The sequence below is a fragment of the Pongo pygmaeus genome, chromosome 19, assembly GCF_028885625.2.
Source record: "Pongo pygmaeus isolate AG05252 chromosome 19, NHGRI_mPonPyg2-v2.0_pri, whole genome shotgun sequence".
Lineage (NCBI taxonomy): Eukaryota > Metazoa > Chordata > Mammalia > Primates > Hominidae > Pongo > Pongo pygmaeus.
In genome coordinates, this window is record NC_072392.2 from 55,549,768 (window position 1) to 55,569,793 (window position 20,026).

Sequence of the window (20,026 nt, forward strand, 5' to 3'; positions counted from 1 at the left end):
TTTATGCTGATGTGCTTAATGTGCCCAATCTGCAATTCTGGTGGTAATCAGTCACATACCCATAAATCAGAGAGTACTTCTATGAAAATAATCACAGCCTACAAATATGGATAAAACTCCTCAGCTTTACCTCTTAGATGGTTCTAGACAGTTTCAGAATTCGTGCCTCTTTCTTCAACTCTCTCATTAATTTTATTACCCTTGGCAGTAAAATAATCTTGCCAATTGCTTTCCCTATGAAACTGTGAATGAAAATTCCCATTTCTCTTTGCTAGGTCTTGTTAGCTGCCATCTCTGGGAAGGAGAAAGTGTTTTTATAGATACGCATGGCAAGGACAAAAAATGGAGCTGAAATGCAAGGGTGGATGGCAAATAAATTGCATCTTGTGAACTACCTCCAACTAATTTCTGCTTGGAGCACTGTGTTTAAAAGGATTCCTAGGCCACATCTGGAGGGATCCGGGAAAAAAGAAAACAAAAGAGATGTAACGAAGGTAAGCAGAGAACCAGTAAAGTGTAGTGCTACAGTAGCCTAGGGTTTCAAGGACAGGAGATTATAATATCCAGTCAGGCAGAGCAGCAGTCAAACAACATGAAGAAAAATGTCCATGAGACTTGGCATGCAGGAGATCACTGATGTGCCTATTGACAATTCAGTAATGTTGTGAAGGAAGAAGTCAATGGGCTAAAGTGGAAATGAGTGCTGACACAGAGACAGCAGGTGAAACCAGAGACAGAGCCAGTGTACCGGATGGCTGAAGTCGAATACTTATGTAGCAAATGGGGATAGAGACACCTGTCCCACGGATGTATTGGCCTTCTCAGGACAAATATTCCATCCCCTGAAAACCATAGGAAAGGGGTAAAGAGGGATACTCCTATAGGTCAATTTATAGAAGAGAGCAAAACCTTAAAATTCTCCATGAAGTAGGAGCTAAGAACCTCTGTATCAGGTGAAGAGACAAGAAGGTCAAGATGGGGAAGGGGGAAGGAGAAGGTTTGCTAAAGATGTTGAAGAGAATGAGAGAACTAAACAGGGCTGGGCGAGCAAAAGGCATCAGGCAAGGCTGAGTACTCAGATGAGGTTGAAAATACATAATAGTTACTTTAAAACAGGGTTAATCTGTATGACTAGGTGCTTTTTCTTTAGCCCTCAGATACAGAAGTAGAACAACAGGCTGTGGATTGGGCTGGCATTTTGCCAGGATACAGCAGGAAGACGGGGGCACAGGAAAGGCCCAATGTTGGGAGTATTTCCGTTAATCTCCTATGAGATCCAGGCTGGCTAGGGTAGCAAGGTACGTTATGAGAAGAAAAATACAGACAAACTCGTGAGACTGCAGAGGCTTGGAAGGAGAAAATGTGTTGGGTGACAGTGAGATGCAGAAGATTTCTAAGGTGATACACCTGTAGAGGAGAAGGTGGAGGTCCCAGCCTGGGGAAAAGGTGGCTAATCTGCCCCTGGTGATGACCACTGGCGTTAAAGGAATCCAGAAGAGACGAGGCTTTTTCTGTTTGTGGAAGTTATCTCCTTGTCCAAGTTTCTCTTCACCACTGAAAACCTCTGAAAGTTGTCAATTTCATTAAGGTAGATTCAGAAGACCTATCTGATTCCAAATGACAAAATGCTTCTGGAGAAAAAGCACCTATGTCTGGTCAAATAACGCGTGTGTGACTTCGGACAAATCATAGCATTTCAGTGTTTGAGGTAATCTAGTCTGTCTGTCCTCTTTATTCCTTAACTCTCCATCTGTACAGACAGAAACAATTTAATCAGCCACATATCTTGTATAAAATAAATATGAAGAGAGAGCCAATTATAAAGGCAGAAGTTCTTGGGGTGACGGGAAGAATTTTAAAATACAAAATTAACTAGGTACTTCTTCAAGAAGAAAAATATCAGGGAGTACTGAAAGAGAACAATTGCAGAAAGGAAGAGAAATTAACGTGAACAGCAACCAAAAACCTTCTAAGAATGTGTCAACAGTCCAGTGGAAAAGGAATACTCACCCTGATGACACCTTGATCTTGGACCCATGGCCTCCAGTATTGTGAGACAGTAACATTCTGTTGTTAAAGGTGCCCAGTCTGTGGTACTGTAAAACAGCCCTAGGAAACTAACACAGCCTGTTAGCCCACAGATGGTGGAGAGATGGAATGCTCAGTGGAGCTCCAGGCTTACCGTCTACAGCTCCCAAAGTGCGCTACGGGACCCTTGGGTGGGTGAGGTGTGCAAGATAATTTTGGGTGGTGCAGGGCAAATAATTTCAATTGACATAAAAATGTGTTTATCTTACTGGGTAAATCAGGCGTCCCCACCTGTTAGGAACCAGGCTGCACAGCAGGAGGTGAGCAGCCAGCCAGGGAGCAAAGCTTCATCTGTAGAAACAGCCGCTCCCCATCCCTCACATTACCGCACGAGCTCTGCCACCTGTCACATGAGTGGTGCCGTTACATTCTCATAGAACCCAACTGTGAACTCAGCATGCCAAGAATCCAGATTGCGTGCTCCTTATGAGAACCTAATGCCTGATGATCTGTGACTATCTCCCATCACCTCCCGATGGGGCCATGTAGTTGCAGGAAAACAAGCTCAGGGCTCCCACTGATTCTATATTATGGTGAGTTGTGTAATTATTTCATTATATATTACAGTGAAATAATCATAGAAATAAAGCACACAATAAATGTAATGGGCTTGAATCATCTCTGCATCATCCCTTCCCCTTCTCCCAGGTCCGTGGAAGAGTTGTCTTCAAGAAAACTGCTCTCTGGTGCCAAAAAGTTTGGGGACCACTGGTGAAAACGTTTCTAAGAATAGTCAAGCAACTTAAGCTTTACATGCTACGAAGTATACAGCTTTAAATGCTAATAAAAATAGGTGCAAATGAAAACACTCTTTCTGTGGTCCAGGGAATCTTAACCATTCTATCAGAAAGACTTGCAGCTTGGAGCTGCAGCTGCCCTCCGACATCCTGCCCACTGTAAAGCCCTGCAACACACACACACACGCACACACACATGCACACACACACGCACATACATACGCATGCTTATACTTGCACACACACACGCACACACACATGCACACAGATGCACATACATAAATACATTCCCATGTAGATACCTGCACACACACACATACATACGTACACATGCATATAAATGCACACACACACAGACACACACACACGCTGTGCTTCATGCCCTCACTAGGGTGGCCTGGGAGGAAATGTGTGTTTTTAGGAGAAATGAAGACAACTCAGGCCCCTCATTCTCCTGGTGTTTGCACAAGTGCCTTCTCTGCAGACCATGCTTCAGTCTCTTTCTTGGTTCTCCCTGTTACTGAAAGAGAGAAGCAGAGGCCCGGCTCATGCTCGGCTGCTTAGGGATCAAGCCAAGTTCGCAAGCTTCCTGGGGAGCCTAGTGAGATGAAGGCAATGCAGAGCCTCCCCAAAAGAGGCGTCGGCTTTTCATGGATCCTTGAGCCCAGGAAGGCGATGGGTCAGACATCACACTTCATCAGAAGACCCGAGCAAACTCCGGTGAGAAAGGGCAATGGTCAAAGATTTTATTCTCTCGGAGAAGGGGTTCTCGGGCCGTAAGTAGCAGGCAGAAGACTTTATTGCATGCGTAGTTAGGTGATGGCGACCTACGGTTTTCACTGGGGACTGGGATCAAGAGTGACCCGACCTCCTACTCACGCTCGTCTCTCCCTGTCTCTCTCTTTGCCTTTTGTGTCTCTCTCCCTATCTCTTGCTCCTTTTCCTCTCAGCCTCCTCTGTCTCTTTCCTTATCTCTCTTCCTCTCTCTCCCTCACTCCTTCTCCCCATCTCTCTTTCTCTCTCCTTCTTTTCCACTTCTCTCTCCCTCCTCATCTCTCTGCCTGCCACTGTTCAGGCTCCTGGGGCCCCACGTGGATGGGTGGACACAGGACTCCTAGGCTACCTTTCACAGCGCAAGCAGAGGGCTGCAGGACCTTGGTCCCCACCTCCCAGCATCCTCAAAATGAGGGGTGTGCGGTGTGCCTGTGCTCTCCTGGGTGGGCACCCCACACTCCAGGAAATAGAAACCGCAGGTCACAGCTGGCTCGAGTGGTGCCCACAGGGCTGCCAGCTTCCATCGTGTGATCTGCTGAGGCCAAAGCAGAGGACAGCAGCCCAGGCCTGACTCTGCAGCAGGGTGGGGGTAGGGGTGGGCTTGGGGGTGGGGATGGGGATGGGAGCCGCCAATGCAAACTGGCCCCTGGCTGGTTTCCTACCCTGCACCCTGCCATGCAAGGCCTCCTCTCCCACCCCTACCCCTGTCTGCCCCACCTCCACCCCTAGGCTGCCCCACACCCAGGCTCCAGAAGTCTCCCAGGATCCAGGAACTAAGGGCAACCACTGGGTTCCACAGCCCCTAGTCCATGGGTCAGCCACCCCTCTGCGTGCTGACAAACCTTGGCTCTCATGCCCCACCCCAAGCCAACAACACAGCCCTGTCCCCGCACCAGCATTATTACCACCTCCTGATTTTGGCCCTGACAGTCCTGCTTCCTGGTAACCTTGCCCCTTCCCACCCTGCTCCAGGCAAGCCCAAAGGCCAGCGCCCTGCACCCACCCTTCCTGGGGGCCACTCTACTATCTCCTTGCCCAGATGTCTTAACCTGGCTTTACCAAGCTAGAATAAATAACAGGGATGAGGCCCTGGACTCCGCCAGGAAGATGTGCGAAAATACTCTCCATTTAGAAGCGGGAACAGTAATGGGGCCTATGGATGACCCCAGGATTGTCACCCAAGCAGCAAGAAGAGCAAGCAGACCGGTTTCCTGCTCTTACCCGGGGAGGACGTGGCCAGGGCTCCACAAGGCCTTGGAGAGGACTGGGTAGGAGAGCAGATCCACCCTCCTCTTGAGGAAGCAACCAACACCCCCAGGAAGCAGCAGATGGCGGCACACAGGCAGAGTCCCCGCGCGCTGTAGAGCAGGGCCAGCAGATCTGTACTCAGCCTCAGCCCCAGGGGAGCTGCAAGATAGACTGAGACCCTCACAGGTTGGGCTCTGTGCCCCCACCCAAATCTCATCTGGAATTGTAATCCTCCTGTGTCAAGGGAGGAACCTGGTGGGAGGGGATGGGATCTGGGGACAATTTCCCCCCTGCTGCTCCCCTGATAGTGAGGGAGTTCTCAGGAGAGCTAATGGTTTGAAAGTGTGGCACTTCCCGGTTCTCCACTCACTCCCTCCTGCCGCCTTGTGGAGAAGGTGCCTGCTTCCCCTTCGCCTTCTGCCATGACTGTAGGTTCCCTGAACTGGGAGTCAATTAAACCTCTTTCCTTTATAAATTACCTAGTCTCAAGTATTTCTTTATAGCAGTGTGAAAACCAACTAATAACCCTTCTCTGAGGCACCTTCTCCTTAGGCAGCCAGCTGCCCCCATGCTCCTCCTCTGCCCCCTGTTCTTTCTTTTCCCCTCATGAGGCCCAAGTGATAAACAGGGCCAGCCGCAGCCCCAGCCCCAGCCCCAGCCCCGTCCTACTGCAGGCCTCTGTGGCTGCTGGAGAGGCCGTGCTCCTTTCCTCTCCCCAAGCCTGCCTGATACGCTTTCTGGATCCTGGAGGAAAGTGACCCACTATTCTCATACTGGTGCAACATCACCAGTATGAGTACCAGTCTTGGTACAGCTTCCAAGACCTCAAAGCTGTACCATTTGAGCCAGGCTTTTTTCTTGTCTCCACTTGCTAGGGCTGTGGTTGGGACAGTCCTAGAGGGTGGTGCCAATGGATGAATGGATGGATGGACAGTAGTCCAGGGATGATGTCCCTGTCTGTCCTGAACTCGGCCCTTCCTCCAATGAGAAGCCTTCCTGAGTGAGTATATACAGTCATCCCTTGGTATCCATGGAGGATTAGTTCTAGGGTCCCCGGGAATGCCAAAATCCATGGATGCTCAAGTCTCTGATATAACATGGCCTGGTATTTACGTATAAGCTATGCACATCCTCCCGTAGACATTAGACCATTACTAGATTATTTATGATATGTAATACAATGCAGATGCTACATGAATGGTCGTGACACTGTATTCTTTAGGGAATGATGAAAAGAACAAAGTCTGCACATGTTCCATAGAAACATAACCATCCAATTTATTTTCTGAATATTTTCCATCTGCCGTTGCTGAATCTACAGATGCAGAGCTCCTGGATACGAGAGCCAAGTGTGCCTTGAGAGTAGGGGGGTTGAGGTTGCTAATGAGTACAGGGGAGCAGGTGTTGATCGGGAGGACCCTGCACTGGGGCATCTGGACGTTCTGCCTCAGGACTTGAGACTCCAGTTGGATGGCAAAGGCAGACTCAGCCCTGGTCAAAGCCGTCCCCTTGAAGTTTCATTTTATCCCAAGCTCTTTCTGGACCCTGGAATTTGGCCTCCCCTAGGCCCTGCGTGGAAGGACAGCTGAACCAGGTTTTAGATAACATGTCTAGAAGAGTGAGCCCCTAGTGCGTGCCCGGCACTTCCCCCACAGGATCCTCTAGCTAGAATATCCAAGGGTCATGGAGAGAAATACCCAGTTAAAATATCACAAATGAAGAAGTGATACCATTAGAGACACTAAAAAGACCAGTAGGTAATAGTATTAGCTTTTGTATTCTGAGATCCAACAGCAGCAGTCACTTCCCTCCACCCCTATGTGTATCCCAGGACCACCCTGGGCAGGGAGGGCTGAAGTTAGGGAGCACCCATGGATGCTCTGATGCTGGCCCTGGGCCTCGGGGGTGACAGTGATGAGGAACTGGGTGCACACATGAGTGGGGCAGCCGGGCCTGGCCAGAGAAGCAACACACACGTGTACAGACGTGTTTACCCACATACACGTGTGCACACACGTGCACAAACACATCGCAGGCAGGCATGTTGACGCCTCAGGCAGTGGAGGACCCTGACTATGGGCCCTGCTGACCCGGGCAAGGCCCCATTGTGATGCGTGCCATGACCTCAGAATGTCACTGGTGCTTAGCACCTATCCGCTCTCTGGCCTGCCTCAGTGTTCTACAGCAGTTACACACAGGCGGTGGTATCTGTGAGCAGCTCTGTGGACTCAAAGGTTTTCTCCCTGAGAGGCATAACCCAGGCCAGCTGATTCATCAGAATCAGGTGAGTGTGACCTGCTCTCTTCCCTCCAGGTTGACTTGGGGACAGTGGTTACGGTGTGGGCGGTGTTAGCGTCTGTGGGGCAGCTACCGAGGAGGGTCATCCCTGAGCACTCACCAGGCGCCTGTTCTACACTGCCCGTGTAGACGATTGGCTCTTTCGTCCTCATGGTGGCTTCGTAGAGTGGGTGCTGTTCCCAAATGTACCCATTCGACAGATGAGACGTCTGGGGTCAGGGAGGCAGTAACCGGCCTGGGAATCCAGATGTGACCCTGAGTTTTGCTCTCAGCCCTGCCGTGTGCTGTGCTGGAATTCAGGCCTGAACCCTGTGACCTCCCTGCCCTAGATCCCAAATCTGCCCAGGTTTCCGATCCTGATGGGGCAGAGCCTGGTCCTGGCAGAGCCACTGGTATAGATCCACTGTGGGTGGGGTGAATAGGACGGTCCTCAGAACACCTCTGTGCCCTAAGCTGGGTCCTGATGGTCGCTGTGGGCCCCACTGAACACACATGGTCCCTTGTCCGGGGGAGCCTGCTGCCCTTGGGCAGCTGTGGAAAATGAAGGAGCCCTGGAGGGCTGGCTGAGTGGAGACTATCTTCCCTTCTGTTCAAAGGGGTCCAGGCACTAGGGTTCTCCCCAGGTGTTTCTTGCTCTGTGTGGTCCTCTCGAGGCCTCGCCCTCCTTTTGCCCCGAGTATTCCCAGGAGGGACGGTCCATCCAGGTGTTCTCCAGGACCAAGGACCCACTGTTCTTCCTCAGTGACCCAGGAAAATGAAGCCTCCTCCTCTAGGGACAGCTCAGAATGGTGGACTCCACAGTCTCTCTGTGAGAGACGTGGTTTCCATGAGTACAATAGATCTTTTTCATCCCCAAACCGAACACCCTCCTGCTCAACAGGCATTATTCCTAAAGTGGATTCACTCTTCAGACTGAAGGGCCACGGTAGCCAAAGTGATGAGCGGAGTAGAACCGAGCAGTCAGGAGAGATCTTGTTCCCTGTAGGAAACGGGGCATCTCTGTGGCCCTGAGCATCCCAGTGGCCACTGGGTCTGGCCCCATTTTACCTGGGGGCAGCGGTGGAATGGGGTTTACAGAGCCAGCCAGCATCTAGGAGCCTTGCGGGAGCGGTTCATGTGTTCTCCGAAGCTGTCAGGTACAGTGTAACCTTTAGATAATTTTGTCTCACAGGATGGACACGGTAGAGGACGCGGACAGTTGGTGGGCACAAGAGCGAGAGGACATCATTATGAAATATGAAAAGGTACAAGTCGGTCTGCTTCTTGGAGGGAGGCCTCTTCCAGTGCGCCCTGGTCAAAGGGTCCTGGGCTCCCTAGGAGCACAGGGCAGGGACGGGTGGCCAATGCCCCCAGGCCCTTGCACCCTAACTTGGACCCCTCAGCAAGGCTCCCTCTGGGCTACAGGGACAGCGAGCTGAGCTGCCAGAGGACAAGGGGCCTGTGCCTGTTGGAATCTACGGCAACATTGATCACTTTGGAATTCTGCAGTGAGTCCTCTGCACTCCCCTCACCCCTAAAGCACCTGTCTCAGCTCAGGGATGGGTTTGCTTTTAGAAAGGCCTTTCCGACACAGGACATGTCTCGCCAGGTCAGGTCAACCTCCTTTCCAGGGACAGAACTCCTCCCTGGCTCCCCTGCAGGTCCAGCCCGAGGTTGTTGTTAGGCCAGAGGTGCGGGGCCCATCTAGGGAGCTGGTGGGAATGGAGACTGGGCTAGGTCAGGCACCTGGGCTCTCAGCAGTTCTGTCGGCAAGTGAGCACAAGAGGAGCGGGGCAGCCTGAGGGTCTGCAATGTCTACTTGGACACAACCCCAGTAAGATCCAAGGGTTGCGGCCACAGGGTGAGGGGACGCCTGGCCCAGCCTCGGGGCTGTTGTCCAACAGGTCTCTGAGGGCCCACCTGCCCCTATTCTCCCCCATTCCGCTAGAGCTACAGCCCTCACTGTCCCATGACGGGAAAAGGCATGGTGACAATGGAGGTTGCAGCCCTAGGAGAATGGGGGAGAAGATGGGCAGGGCCCCATTCTGGGCATCTCACGGTGAGGCCGGGAGGCAGCAGGGCTTGTGGCTAAAGACCCTGGGTCTGGTGCTGGGAAGGGATCTGGGGCCAGGTAACAGGAGCCCAGCCAGGAGCCCATCCCTCAGGGATCATAAGATGGAGAGACAGAGGATCCCTGGGGAGGTAGGGTGGGAGGGAGCTGATGAGCCGTGCCACTTCTGAAATGCAGGTGTGTGGCTCGGGTGCAGGGAGAGGCAGGTGGATGCTGGGAGGTCAGAACCTGCAAGGGCCTTGGGGCTGTCAAGTGGGATAGGCCCCTGGTACACCCAGAGTACACCGGGCAGGTCTCAGGGCAGGCTCCCTTGACCCTGGTGGGGTGATGTGGTCACTCCCTGAGGGACTCCTGTCAGGGCCCGATTGCCCACTGTGGGCGACCCCCATCCCATCTCAGGGCTAACCTTTCTCAGCTCCAGCAGAAAGCACCACCTGGAGTCCAGGGCGGGCAGCCCCACTGGGCAGCCTGACCGTCTCCCACGCCAGGGGCCCCAGTAAACCCGGTCAGGCTGTCCCTGCACTCCTTCTTCTCCCAGGTCCTGCCCCTCCTGGGAGTCAGACCCACAGGAAAGCCCTTGTATTCCCTTCCCTGTGCCTTCTCCTGGGCTGAGCCCTAAGCTGGATAGGGACAGAGCCAGTGCTCTCTAGGGGTCTGCTCTTGGGCTGAGGCGGCTCCAGGCCCTGTGAAGGTCCTCAGCTCTGCCTGGCTTGCCTTACAGTGAGACGGAGCTGCCTCCTCTGGCTGCACAGGAGGTGAAGGTAAGAGCCTGATGCATGGAGGGGCTGGTCCAGGGACGTAGGGACTGGGCGTGTGGTCAGTGAGGCAGAGGAAGCAGCCGGCCTGGGCGGTGGTGGGTGAGGGCAACACGCTGTCACTGGGAGGGGCAGCAGTCCCTGCTGGACCTGACCCCAGGTTGCTGTTAACTTTGGCAGTTTGATAAAATTTTCAAAAGGGGAACCACAGTCCTGGCTTGGGGGTGGCTGCATGCTTGTGTCAGGACCCCACCTAGAGGCTGGGACCTAAGACTGGTGTGTCTGTGGCCTGAGGATGGTACATCCCGGGGTCCAAAAGTCAGCCCACTGGTGCTCATTTGCTCAAAGGCTCTCAGCCCTTGAGGTCTGCCCTTCCCTGGCTCCTTCCAGCTGGGTCCCACCAGGGCTCCAGAGCCCAAGACCCAGCATCCGCGGGTGGCTCTGGGAAGCCTGGCAGCTCCGCTAACTCCAACATGCCTCATTTGATAGAATCGGCGGGAGATGAGACGGACGAGCAAGTGGAGGAAAATGCTGGGAGAATGGGAGACGTATAAGCACAGTACAAAAGTAATGTGTGGGGGGAGAGGCCCCCGAAAGCACTCTCTGCAGAGACAGGGGACAGGCACCCATGGCTGTGGCCTGGCACCGTCAGCCTCTCAGAGGGTGGGTGGCACACTGTCCTCGCCCGGAGGACTGCAGGCCTGGTCACCAGATTCCCTGCCTTTCATGCAAGCGTCACCTTGCTGGGAGGGAATCTGAATCTAGGGCTGGGACCACCCAGAGCTCAAGGCTAGGGATGCCCTGGTGACCCGAAGGAAGGAAAAGGTTCAGATCAGAGTTTCGACTCTGAGTGTCCATCCACTGTTTCAGTCCTGGGAAGGGAGACCCGGTCCCAACTTGATTTCACCTCTACTGAGGAATCATGGGGCCAAAACCGACAATTTCCAGAATCCCCGGGCTCTGGTCCTCACTGGGGTCACCCTGTGGCATTGGACACCAGATTGTTTTCTGCCCACAGCTCATAGATCGAGTGTACAAGGGAATTCCCATGAACATCCGGGGCCCGGTGTGGTCAGTCCTCCTGAACATTCAGGAAATCAAGTTGAAAAACCCCAGAAAATACAAGGTACGCTCAGCCAGAGCACAACAAACAGGACAGGCCATGTCAGGGGCCCAGGTCTCCAGCTGGAGGGAACGTCGAGACCACCCTGGGGGGCTGGGGGCAAAGGTCAGATGAACACCCTGGGCACACATGGTTACACAGTCACCACAGACAAACTCAGCTCTGGTGACCCTCCCTGGCTTCAGTAACAAGCCAAAATGCAGCTTTCTGGAGAAGGAAACCTTCCTTCTGTCCTTTCTTCCCGAAGTGCTGACTGTGGGCTGACTGCCACTGGAGGCAGGGAGTCTTCCATCTGTTCTGAGGCTGCTTCCTCCTCTTGGCCCTGCCCTACAGATCATGAAAGAGAAGGGCAAGAGGTCATCTGAACACATCCACCAGATCGACCTGGACATAAGCGGGACCTTAAGGAAGCATATCTTCTTCAGGGATCAATATGGAGCCAAGTAAGCCTACGGGAGCCACAGGGCCCCAGGGGAGATGGAGTGAATAAGAGGGATGGGGGCTTCCCCAGAGCAAAAGCCAGGGTCACCCAGAAGGGATGACAGAGCTGCCAAGAGCTCTCCTGGCCCAGGGAGCAGCCGGCACCATGAACCGAGCACCTCCCTGGTTCCAAGCCCTGGGTCAGACTGGAACATGTGGGGCCAGAACCCAGGAGGATCCTGAGGAGATAGAAGACAGCAAAGAAAATCATGCACAATGGTGAAAGGTGCTCTCCCTGACCCATGCGGACCCATGGTAGGACCCATGGGAGGTTGGCAGGATACAGGGCCCATGAGTCCCCCAGGCAACAATGACAGCACCAAATGCTAGGAGAATTAGAGGTCCTGGAAACTCTCATCCAGGTCTGCTGGGAACATGACATGGCACAGCCACATTGGCAGCCAGTTGGGCATTGGTTCACAAAGCTCAGTGGACTTGAACCACGCGTCCCCAAAGTGTCACAGATATTGAACCCACCGATTTGAAAACTGACATCCACATGAAACCTGCATGCCAGGTTCACTGCTTGATTGCTCGTCACTCACACAGGGAGCCTTCGGGGACAGCCTTGAACACGGGAATGGGGAGAGCAAGGCTGGTCCTCCCTTCAAATGGAAGACCCAGTGAGAAAAGGGAAGGAGCCAGTCATGCCCGCACGAACGTGGGTGGATCCTAGATGCATTTTGCTAGGGGAAAGAAGCCAGACCCAATAAGCTACCACAGTAGGATTCCCATTCCTAGGTCATTCTGGAAAAGGCCAAACCATACGGACTGAGAAGCAGTCTGGGTGGCCAGGGGCTGACGGATCGGGGAGAGGCTGGGTGCATAGGGGCCACCCTGGAGAATTGGAGGATGAAGGAGTCGCTCCAGGAGGGGCTGCGGTGGTGGCCGGGAGACGCTGCACATTGGTTTAGGACCGTGGAGGAACTGTACACCCACAGACTGAACTGGCATGTGTGCAAACTGAAAGAAAATATCATTCAGAGTGAAAAGGATCAGGCAAGTCACTGTACAACTGGGCTATTTGCATGTCACAGATGTGGGTTTTACTGAAACATTTCTTCAACAGTCTCAGGCCCTGAAGAGCTCACTGCTTATCTGGTGAATCATCTGAACCTGAAATAGGATTTGCTGTTAGGCTGTGTAGACAAAGTGAAACTAACAGCATCTGCACAAACCAAACCATAGCCCCCTTTCTCTGTTTCCTAGGCAGCGGGAACTATTCTACATCCTCCTGGCATATTCGCAGTATAACCCGGTGAGTATTCCTGGCAGTGAGGTTCCCGGGCCATATTTCCATATTCACAGGAGTGGGTGTCTGGTGGGGGTGTCGTTGCTTCTTTTAAAGTTAGTATTTGTGACCCACAAGGATATAGGAGGTAGGACTCCAGCTCACCACTGCCATAAACCTCCAAGCAAGGGAGTGGTCTCAAGGGGTCAAGCTGAGACACAAAGGAGTCAGGGCCTCGACTCCTGCTGTCACATGGGCCTGACCACCACTTCTCAGAACAAGAAATGATGCCCTCCTCCTGGGGCTGCCCCAAAGCCCAGGAGCTTGGCAGCATCGCACACAGGATGGTGCTATCGGCAGACATTTTGGACAAGGTGCTGAGGTGCCTGATGGACTTGGCTCTTGTCATGAAATGAATTTGCATCCTGAGGAAGCCTCTTCTTCAGAGGAAGCCTCTCCAGTCACCTCTGCCCTCTCCAATGACATGAGTCCTCCCAGGTGACCTCAGAACTCCCAGGTGATGTCCATCCATGGTAACTCTGGCTCTTGCAGGAGGTGGGCTACTGCAGGGACCTCAGCAACATCGCTGCCTTGTTCCTCCTTTACCTGCCTGAGGAGGATGCATTCTGGGCACTGGTGCAGCTGCTGGCCAGTGAGAGGCACTCTCTGCAGGGTAAGTGTACAGCTGCCCCGGGGACCTCCTGCAGCCAGACCCGGGGATGGCCACCCTGGCCAGGTGATCACAGCTTTCAGCCAAGGCACCCTCCTTGTGTCGCCAGCTTGTTGGGAGACTTTAGGATGTCTCTGCTGAGGGTCCCACAGGAGTCCACGGCTGACCCCCAAAGCCCAAATCAGATGCCTTTCATCCCCATCAGCAGAGGGCATCTCATCCTCCCCGTGGCCACCCTCTGTGCCTGGAGCCACACCCTCCGGCTCTGATTCGGTGCAGCTGACTCTCCCCTCCCTGAGAGTCCTCCTGCCCTCCAGCTGCCCGGGCTCCTGCTGCCATTGGTGCCCACGAATGGGCCGACCAAGCCCAGGTGGCAGCATCTCCCCAATCCCGTTCACTGGCCCGACCCCACTTCCAGGAGATGACCAGGAAGCCCAGCACCCACCCAGTTCTGGCTGCCCTGTCGTGGCCTCAAAGTCAGGCTTGCCCTTTTTGCACCCTGGCCCAGGAGGCCTCCAGGAGAACCTCCAGCCAGGCTCCAGGGAATGTTCCCGCCCCACCTCCCCAGGGTAAAGGCCGCATGGTGGGGTCACCAGATGGGAGGGTGGGAGGCCTTGGGGTTTGGGGGCCTCTCCAGCTGCCCAGCTCTTGCAGCTGATGGCTCCACATCTTGGGGGAAGGCTCTGATTTCATGATGGGCTGGGGGCTTCTCAGGATTTCACAGCCCAAATGGCGGGACACTCCAGGGGCTCCAAGACCAACAGGAGCATGTGGTACCCATGTCACAACCCAAGACCATGTGGCATCAGGTGAGTTTGTGGTCCCCTCGGCTCTTCCCAGAGGCCCTGCCTCCTGTGGGGCTGTAGGAGCAGGGGAGCTGGAGCCCCTCGTGGGGCTGGTGACTGGTTGAATCCCAGCCAGGGCCTGACCTGGGACGTCGGGTTCTCCGTGGGCTGGGAGTTGGTTTCCTTTCCTCCTCCTCTTCCTCCTGGAGGAGACAGAGGCACAGGGATGGGGGCCCAGCTCCTGCAGAGCAGGGCAAAGGGCAGTGTGTCCACCGGGAGTGTGGGAAGGTGACAGTGTTGTGGGGAGCTCTGGACACCGCCCAGTGTTCTCCACTAGGGGAAGGGTCTTCAGAGGCCCAGGAAGAGGGAGGTTTTTAGGGCAGCCCAGTGGCCTGAGCACCTCTGTTGCTTCCATCAGGACAAGGAAGGTCTATGTGGGCAGTGTTCCTCGTTAGGCAGCCTTATCTGGACACTGATTGATGGGGTAAGGAGGCATAGGGAGACCCTGGCTCAGGAACCCTCCATGCCCTGCAGTACCCTGCTTCCCCAGCCCAGGGGTCTGGCTCACTCCCAGCCCACAGGAGGCTCAGGCGGGTCCCCAAAGGACACACAAGCAAAACCCTCTGCCCAAGAGGGGTCATCCCAGGGCAGTGGCTGGGGCTCAGGCCCAGCCTCATGGGCAGACTGGGCCAGGACCCGACTTGAGAGGGCTCAGGGAAGCCTCAAGCCCTGGGCAAGCCCCTCTCTCCAGGAGCCACATCCCCACTCAAATGAGTGCCCCCCATGAGGAGCTGCAAGACCTTGTCTGACCCAGCATCCTGGAGGGCTCAGGCGACCCTCATGGGGAAGGTCACTGACTCTGGAGACTGAAGCCCCAGTGTGCGCAGCTCGAGCCACCAGCCCCAGCCTGGAAGGACCAGGTTCTTTCACACCTGCTGTCCCCACAGATCTCTCTCGGGCTCACCCTGCGCCTGTGGGACGTCTATTTGCTGGAAGGAGAACAGGTGTTGATGCCGATGACAAGCATTGCCTTTAAGGTTCAGCAGAGTAAGTCTACGTGTGCCCAGTGGGGCCTGGGGAGCCCTGGGGTCAGACCCCGACTGGCCCGAGGGCAGCTTCCACACACTGTCCTCATGATCCTCAGTTCTAGCCCAGAGGGAGGTCTGGCCAGGGGGGCTGGGCAGGACACTGTGACACCGAGTCCATCCCCCACATGACCCAGATGAAAGTCCAGAGTGTGGTGCGCACTTCCCTGCCCAGGTCACCCCCAGCCACAGTCTCCTGTGTATATCTGGATGCCTGGGGTGGCCACAAAAGGATCCGGCACCACCCAGTGGGAGACTGAAGTGGCCACCGGGTATGAGCTGTGACCATTCCCAGGTAACTCTCCTGGCCTGATATCCACCCTGTCCCTAGAGTACCTCATGAAGACATCCAGGTGTGGCCTGTGGGCACGTTTTCGGAACCAGTTCGTTTACAACTGGGCCAGGGATGATGACACTGTGCTCAAGCATCTTAGGGCCTCTATGAAGAAACTAACAAGAAAGCAGGAGGACCTGCCACCCCCAGGTGGGCTCCAGTGCCATGTCCCCTCCCATGTCACCCTCTGGGGTAGTCAATAGTAGGGGAGGGCCCGGGACCCGCAACCCTACTACCTGGGCCTTCCTCTTCACCTTTTCTTCCTCCTCTTCCTCCTGCACTCTAAGAAAGTACAGGAGGCCCACCGGTCCTCAGGGCAGGCGCTCAGTGCCTGTATACTGGATGTGCTGTGCACGCAGGAGGGGGATGTGGGCAAGACCCTCCAACAAGCCCCCTCCCACTTTCCACGGTGTCTCGCTCTCCCCCTCACAGGGCCCTCAAAGTAACTAGACGAGCCCAGACCCATTTGTGGGAGACCCCGCCCCTCCCTGCAGGCACCCACAGCCTCAGAGAGCAGCAGAGGCCCCTCACTCGTGCACGCTCCTCCAAGGTTGCCAGGACAACAAGCCTTGAGCCAGGGAGACAAGGGAATCGGTGTCCCTGACCCCCGCAGCATTCAGGGAGAGGGCACAGGCGGGACCCCGGGCCCAGAGCCAGAGCCAGGAGTTCAGCCAGACGTGGGAATGGTCAGTCCTGGCATGGACTGGGCAGCCCAGGAGGGCAGAGGGTGTCCCACGTCCGGGCCCAAAAACCCACTGCAGAGACGGGTCCCCATGTGAGGTGGCAAGGGGCTGGGTGACATCCAAGGCCCCTCCCACCTGAGTTGTGACTGGGGGCCATATCCCAGGCCCAACAGCCCTGGGACGAAGGTGTGTGGCAGGAAGCCCCCAGCCAGTCTGAATCCTGGGGGCAGTCCCAGGAGCCACCCGCCATGCCACGACAGCTTCCCCACGCCAGGCAGCACACAACCCTCCCTCTGAGATCAGCAGACTACAGGCGTGTCCTCAGTGTCAGGCCACGGGGGCCACACAGAGACCCCGAGGACTACAGAGATGCAGGCAGGTGGGGCCCAGCCCGGAAAGGCCTGCATGGGCTCACTGGAGATGCTGACCGCGTCTGTTTTCCTTTCAGCCAAACCCGAGCAAGGGTCCTCGGCATCCAGGCCTGTGCCGGCTTCACGTGGCGGGAAGACCCTCTGCAAGGGGGACAGGCAGGCCCCTCCGGGCCCACCAGCCCGGTTCCAGCGGCCCATTTGGTCAGCTTCCCCGCCATGGGCACCTCGTTCTTCCACACCCTGTCCTGCTGGGGCTGTCCGCGAAGACACCTACCCTGTGGGCACTCGAGGTGTACCCAGCCCGGCCCTGGCTCAGGGAGGACCTCAGGGTTCCTGGAGATTCCTGCAGTGGAACTCTATGCCCCGCCTCCCAACGGACCTGGATGTAGGGGGCCCTTGGTTCCCCCATTATGATTTCGAACAGAGCTGCTGGGTCCGTGCCATATCCCAGGAGGACCAGCTGGCCACCTGCTGGCAGGCTGAACACCCTGTGGAGGGGGTGAGATTGGCTTTCACTGCACTGAGCCACAACGTGGGCATGGACTTCCCGGCCCTGCAGTGCACCCAGCACTGAATCCTACCAGGGCACCCCCTTCAGAGCTAGGGACGAGCAGCAGTGCGCTCCCACCTCAGGGCCTTGCCTCTGCTGCCTCCACTTGGAAAGTTCTCAGTTCCCTCCAGGTTTCTAGAAGCATCTGGGCCAGGGCTCATGGCTGGATAATTTCCCAAGGCTTAACAACCCAAGCAAGCTTCCCATCCTCGTTTTATTTTTTGTTAAACTTATGAAAATTTATTAAGAAAGTGTACAGCTCGAGAGACATTCAGAGATGGAACACACCAGCCCCCAGATCACAAAGCCAACCATGCCTAGCCCCTCCCAGCACCCCAGCCCCACGACCAGCGTTCTGAATTCTGATGACACCATGAGCCTGCCTTTGTACTTTAAACTCATGGAAGGATAACCACCTTCACGTTTTAAAATAAATGTTTCCTGTTGAATGATTTTAGATTTTAGACAGAAATATTGAAAAGGCACTACAGTGTCCTCTTACACCTTCCATCCGGCTGCCCCTAATAATGACGTTTTGCAGTCCCATGGCACATAAGAAATTTAGGCCGGGTGTGGTGGCTCACACCTGTAATCCCGGCAATTTGAGAGGTCGAGGTGGGAGGTTCAGGCTCACTTGAGTCTAGAAGTCTGAGACCAGCCTGGGAAGCATAGGCGGATCCTGTCTCTAGAGAAAAGTCAAAGAAATCAGCCAGGCATGGTGGTGTGTGCCTATAGTCCCACCTAGTCAGGAGGCTGAGGCAGGAGGATTGCTGGAGCCTGTGAGTTCCAGGAAGCAGTGAGCCATTATTGCACCACTGCACTCCAGCCTGGGTGACAGAGTGAGACTTTAGCTCTTAAAAAAACATTGAGAAATGTAACGTGAGTACAATCCTATTAACTAAATAATAATGTCAACTATTATCTAAGGTTATTAAGGCTAGAATTATCCCATTTTTGCCTAACTTCTTGTACCTGTCCGAAGATCCCACCTTGGACTCACCCTCTGCCTTCAGCTCATGTCTCTTCAGCTTCCTCCAGATGGTCCAGCAAACACACACCTGGGCTGAATGGTAGAGCTGATTGCTCATACACAAGGGTTGACCGGTGGGCAGGGATTTTCAAACTTTTGCAGTAAATGAGTTTTCCATGGTGTTCTGGAGAGCACCGTTTGAGAAACACTTTGATAGTGAATCTAGGCCTCAATATCCATCAGCTGCTCTAGCTTGAATTTTGTTCAAGCTCAGTGAAAACCTGCTCTGCATGTGCATGTGAAATGGGCAAGGATGAGTAAGCTGCAGATAAAGAAGACAGGACACAGGGGGTCTCTCTAAGCTCTATCTCCTGCCTGCAGCACTGACGGATCACATCCAATGCTTAGGGAATAGTGACCACATGCTGGGCCAGCCCCGGGCTCTGAGGATCTGACAGTGAGTGACGCTGAGCCAGGCCTTGCCCTTGGGGAGCTCTCCAGCATACACCTCCCTCTCCCCTCCCAGCGCCCTGCAAAGCAGGCGTCAACGCCACTGTTAATGCACAGAGGAGGAACCTGACTGTTAGACCTGGGTTTTCCAGGGTTGCACGGCTTCTGGGAGACAGATGTGACCCTGAGGGCAGGGCACAGGCCAGTGTAATGCCAGGATGGAATGAGCTGTGATCTGTGCCATGTAGAGGCGTGGGCCAAGGTGGGACTGACTGATGACCAGGTCAGCCAGGTTGCTGAAAATACTCTTGGGTCCTCACCTGCCAGCTCCCAGGAGTCCGGAACTTCCAGGAGAGTTGTGGCAGGTCCCCTATCCTCAGCTGGGTGGGCCTGGATAGAACAGCAAGGTGAGGGCACATTTCCCCGGCCATTCCCTCCAGGCACAGCTGTGACCTGCTCATTCCAATTTTTTGGAAATATTTCCACACACACACAGAACTGCAAATAGCAGTGGATATGGTGAGAGGTGTTTGGACATGGGATACGCAGTATTTTGGAGGCAGAGCCAGGACTTGCCGATGGGTTAGCTGCAGGGCTTGAGCAGGGAAGGAGAGTCAAGGATGATGTGTTCAAATTGGTTCACTCACCTTCTGTGTGCCGCGCCTGTGCTGGGCACTGGGTGAGACAGATGAGCACAGGAGCCGCAGGATGGGGGAGATGTCGGGGGAAGCCCAGAATGTCTGTGCAGGGTAGGAAGCCCAGAGTGTCTACTGGGAGCTGAAGGCTTATGTCCACCTGGGTGCCGTCCAGGCTGTCTGCATGTAGAAGTATACGCTGAGCTGCCTGGAGGAGGAGCAGCTGCTGTTGGTGGTGACCAGCACGTTCAGGAACAGAGACTGCTCTGTCAACAGAGAGGGGGATGGCCTGAGGTCTGGATGGTGTAGCGGGTGGTAGGGCCCAGGAGGACCCAGGAAAGTGTCTCAGGGATGCAAAACATCCTACTGAGGGTGTTTGGGAGTCAGTGCTCAGGTCACTCTGGGTCACTCAGGTCATTTGCCAGCCTCTGTCATAATTATTGCCATATGAGAGTTCCACCTTTCCTATGACATATTTTATATATTTCTATGAATGGCCTACTTGTTTGTATTTATGAATTTATGTTTAAAGGATGGGCAGGGGTGCTCGAGAGGTCCCCAGGAGATTCCCTCTGGGGAGAGAGGGGCCCACCCCTTCCCAGCAGCCCTCTGAGCCCCCTGATCGCTTGGCCACAGCCCCTGCCTGGAGAAAGCATACCCCTCGGAGATATATGGATATCAGAAGAAACCTTTCTCTGTCACCAGGACA

At 54.6% G+C, this 20,026-nt stretch overlaps 1 protein-coding gene across 1 annotated transcript in view; it reads left to right on the forward strand.

The window, feature by feature from the left end:
- Window positions 1-17,719, forward strand: part of LOC129017017 (TBC1 domain family member 3G-like) — a 69,372-nt gene extending 51,653 nt beyond the window's left edge. Inside the window, exons 3-16 of the mRNA XM_063655557.1 lie at window positions 5,723-5,847; window positions 8,317-8,389; window positions 8,550-8,632; window positions 9,917-9,956; window positions 10,440-10,517; window positions 10,969-11,076; window positions 11,407-11,516; window positions 12,763-12,811; window positions 13,337-13,457; window positions 14,169-14,263; window positions 14,658-14,723; window positions 15,187-15,286; window positions 15,656-15,808; window positions 16,790-17,719. Coding sequence (XP_063511627.1) covers window positions 5,723-5,847; window positions 8,317-8,389; window positions 8,550-8,632; window positions 9,917-9,956; window positions 10,440-10,517; window positions 10,969-11,076; window positions 11,407-11,516; window positions 12,763-12,811; window positions 13,337-13,457; window positions 14,169-14,263; window positions 14,658-14,723; window positions 15,187-15,286; window positions 15,656-15,808; window positions 16,790-17,286 — 1,698 coding nt within the window. The 3' untranslated portion in view covers window positions 17,287-17,719. The remainder of the gene's footprint in view (window positions 1-5,722; window positions 5,848-8,316; window positions 8,390-8,549; window positions 8,633-9,916; window positions 9,957-10,439; window positions 10,518-10,968; window positions 11,077-11,406; window positions 11,517-12,762; window positions 12,812-13,336; window positions 13,458-14,168; window positions 14,264-14,657; window positions 14,724-15,186; window positions 15,287-15,655; window positions 15,809-16,789) is intronic.
- Window positions 17,720-20,026: the final 2,307 nt, after the last annotated feature.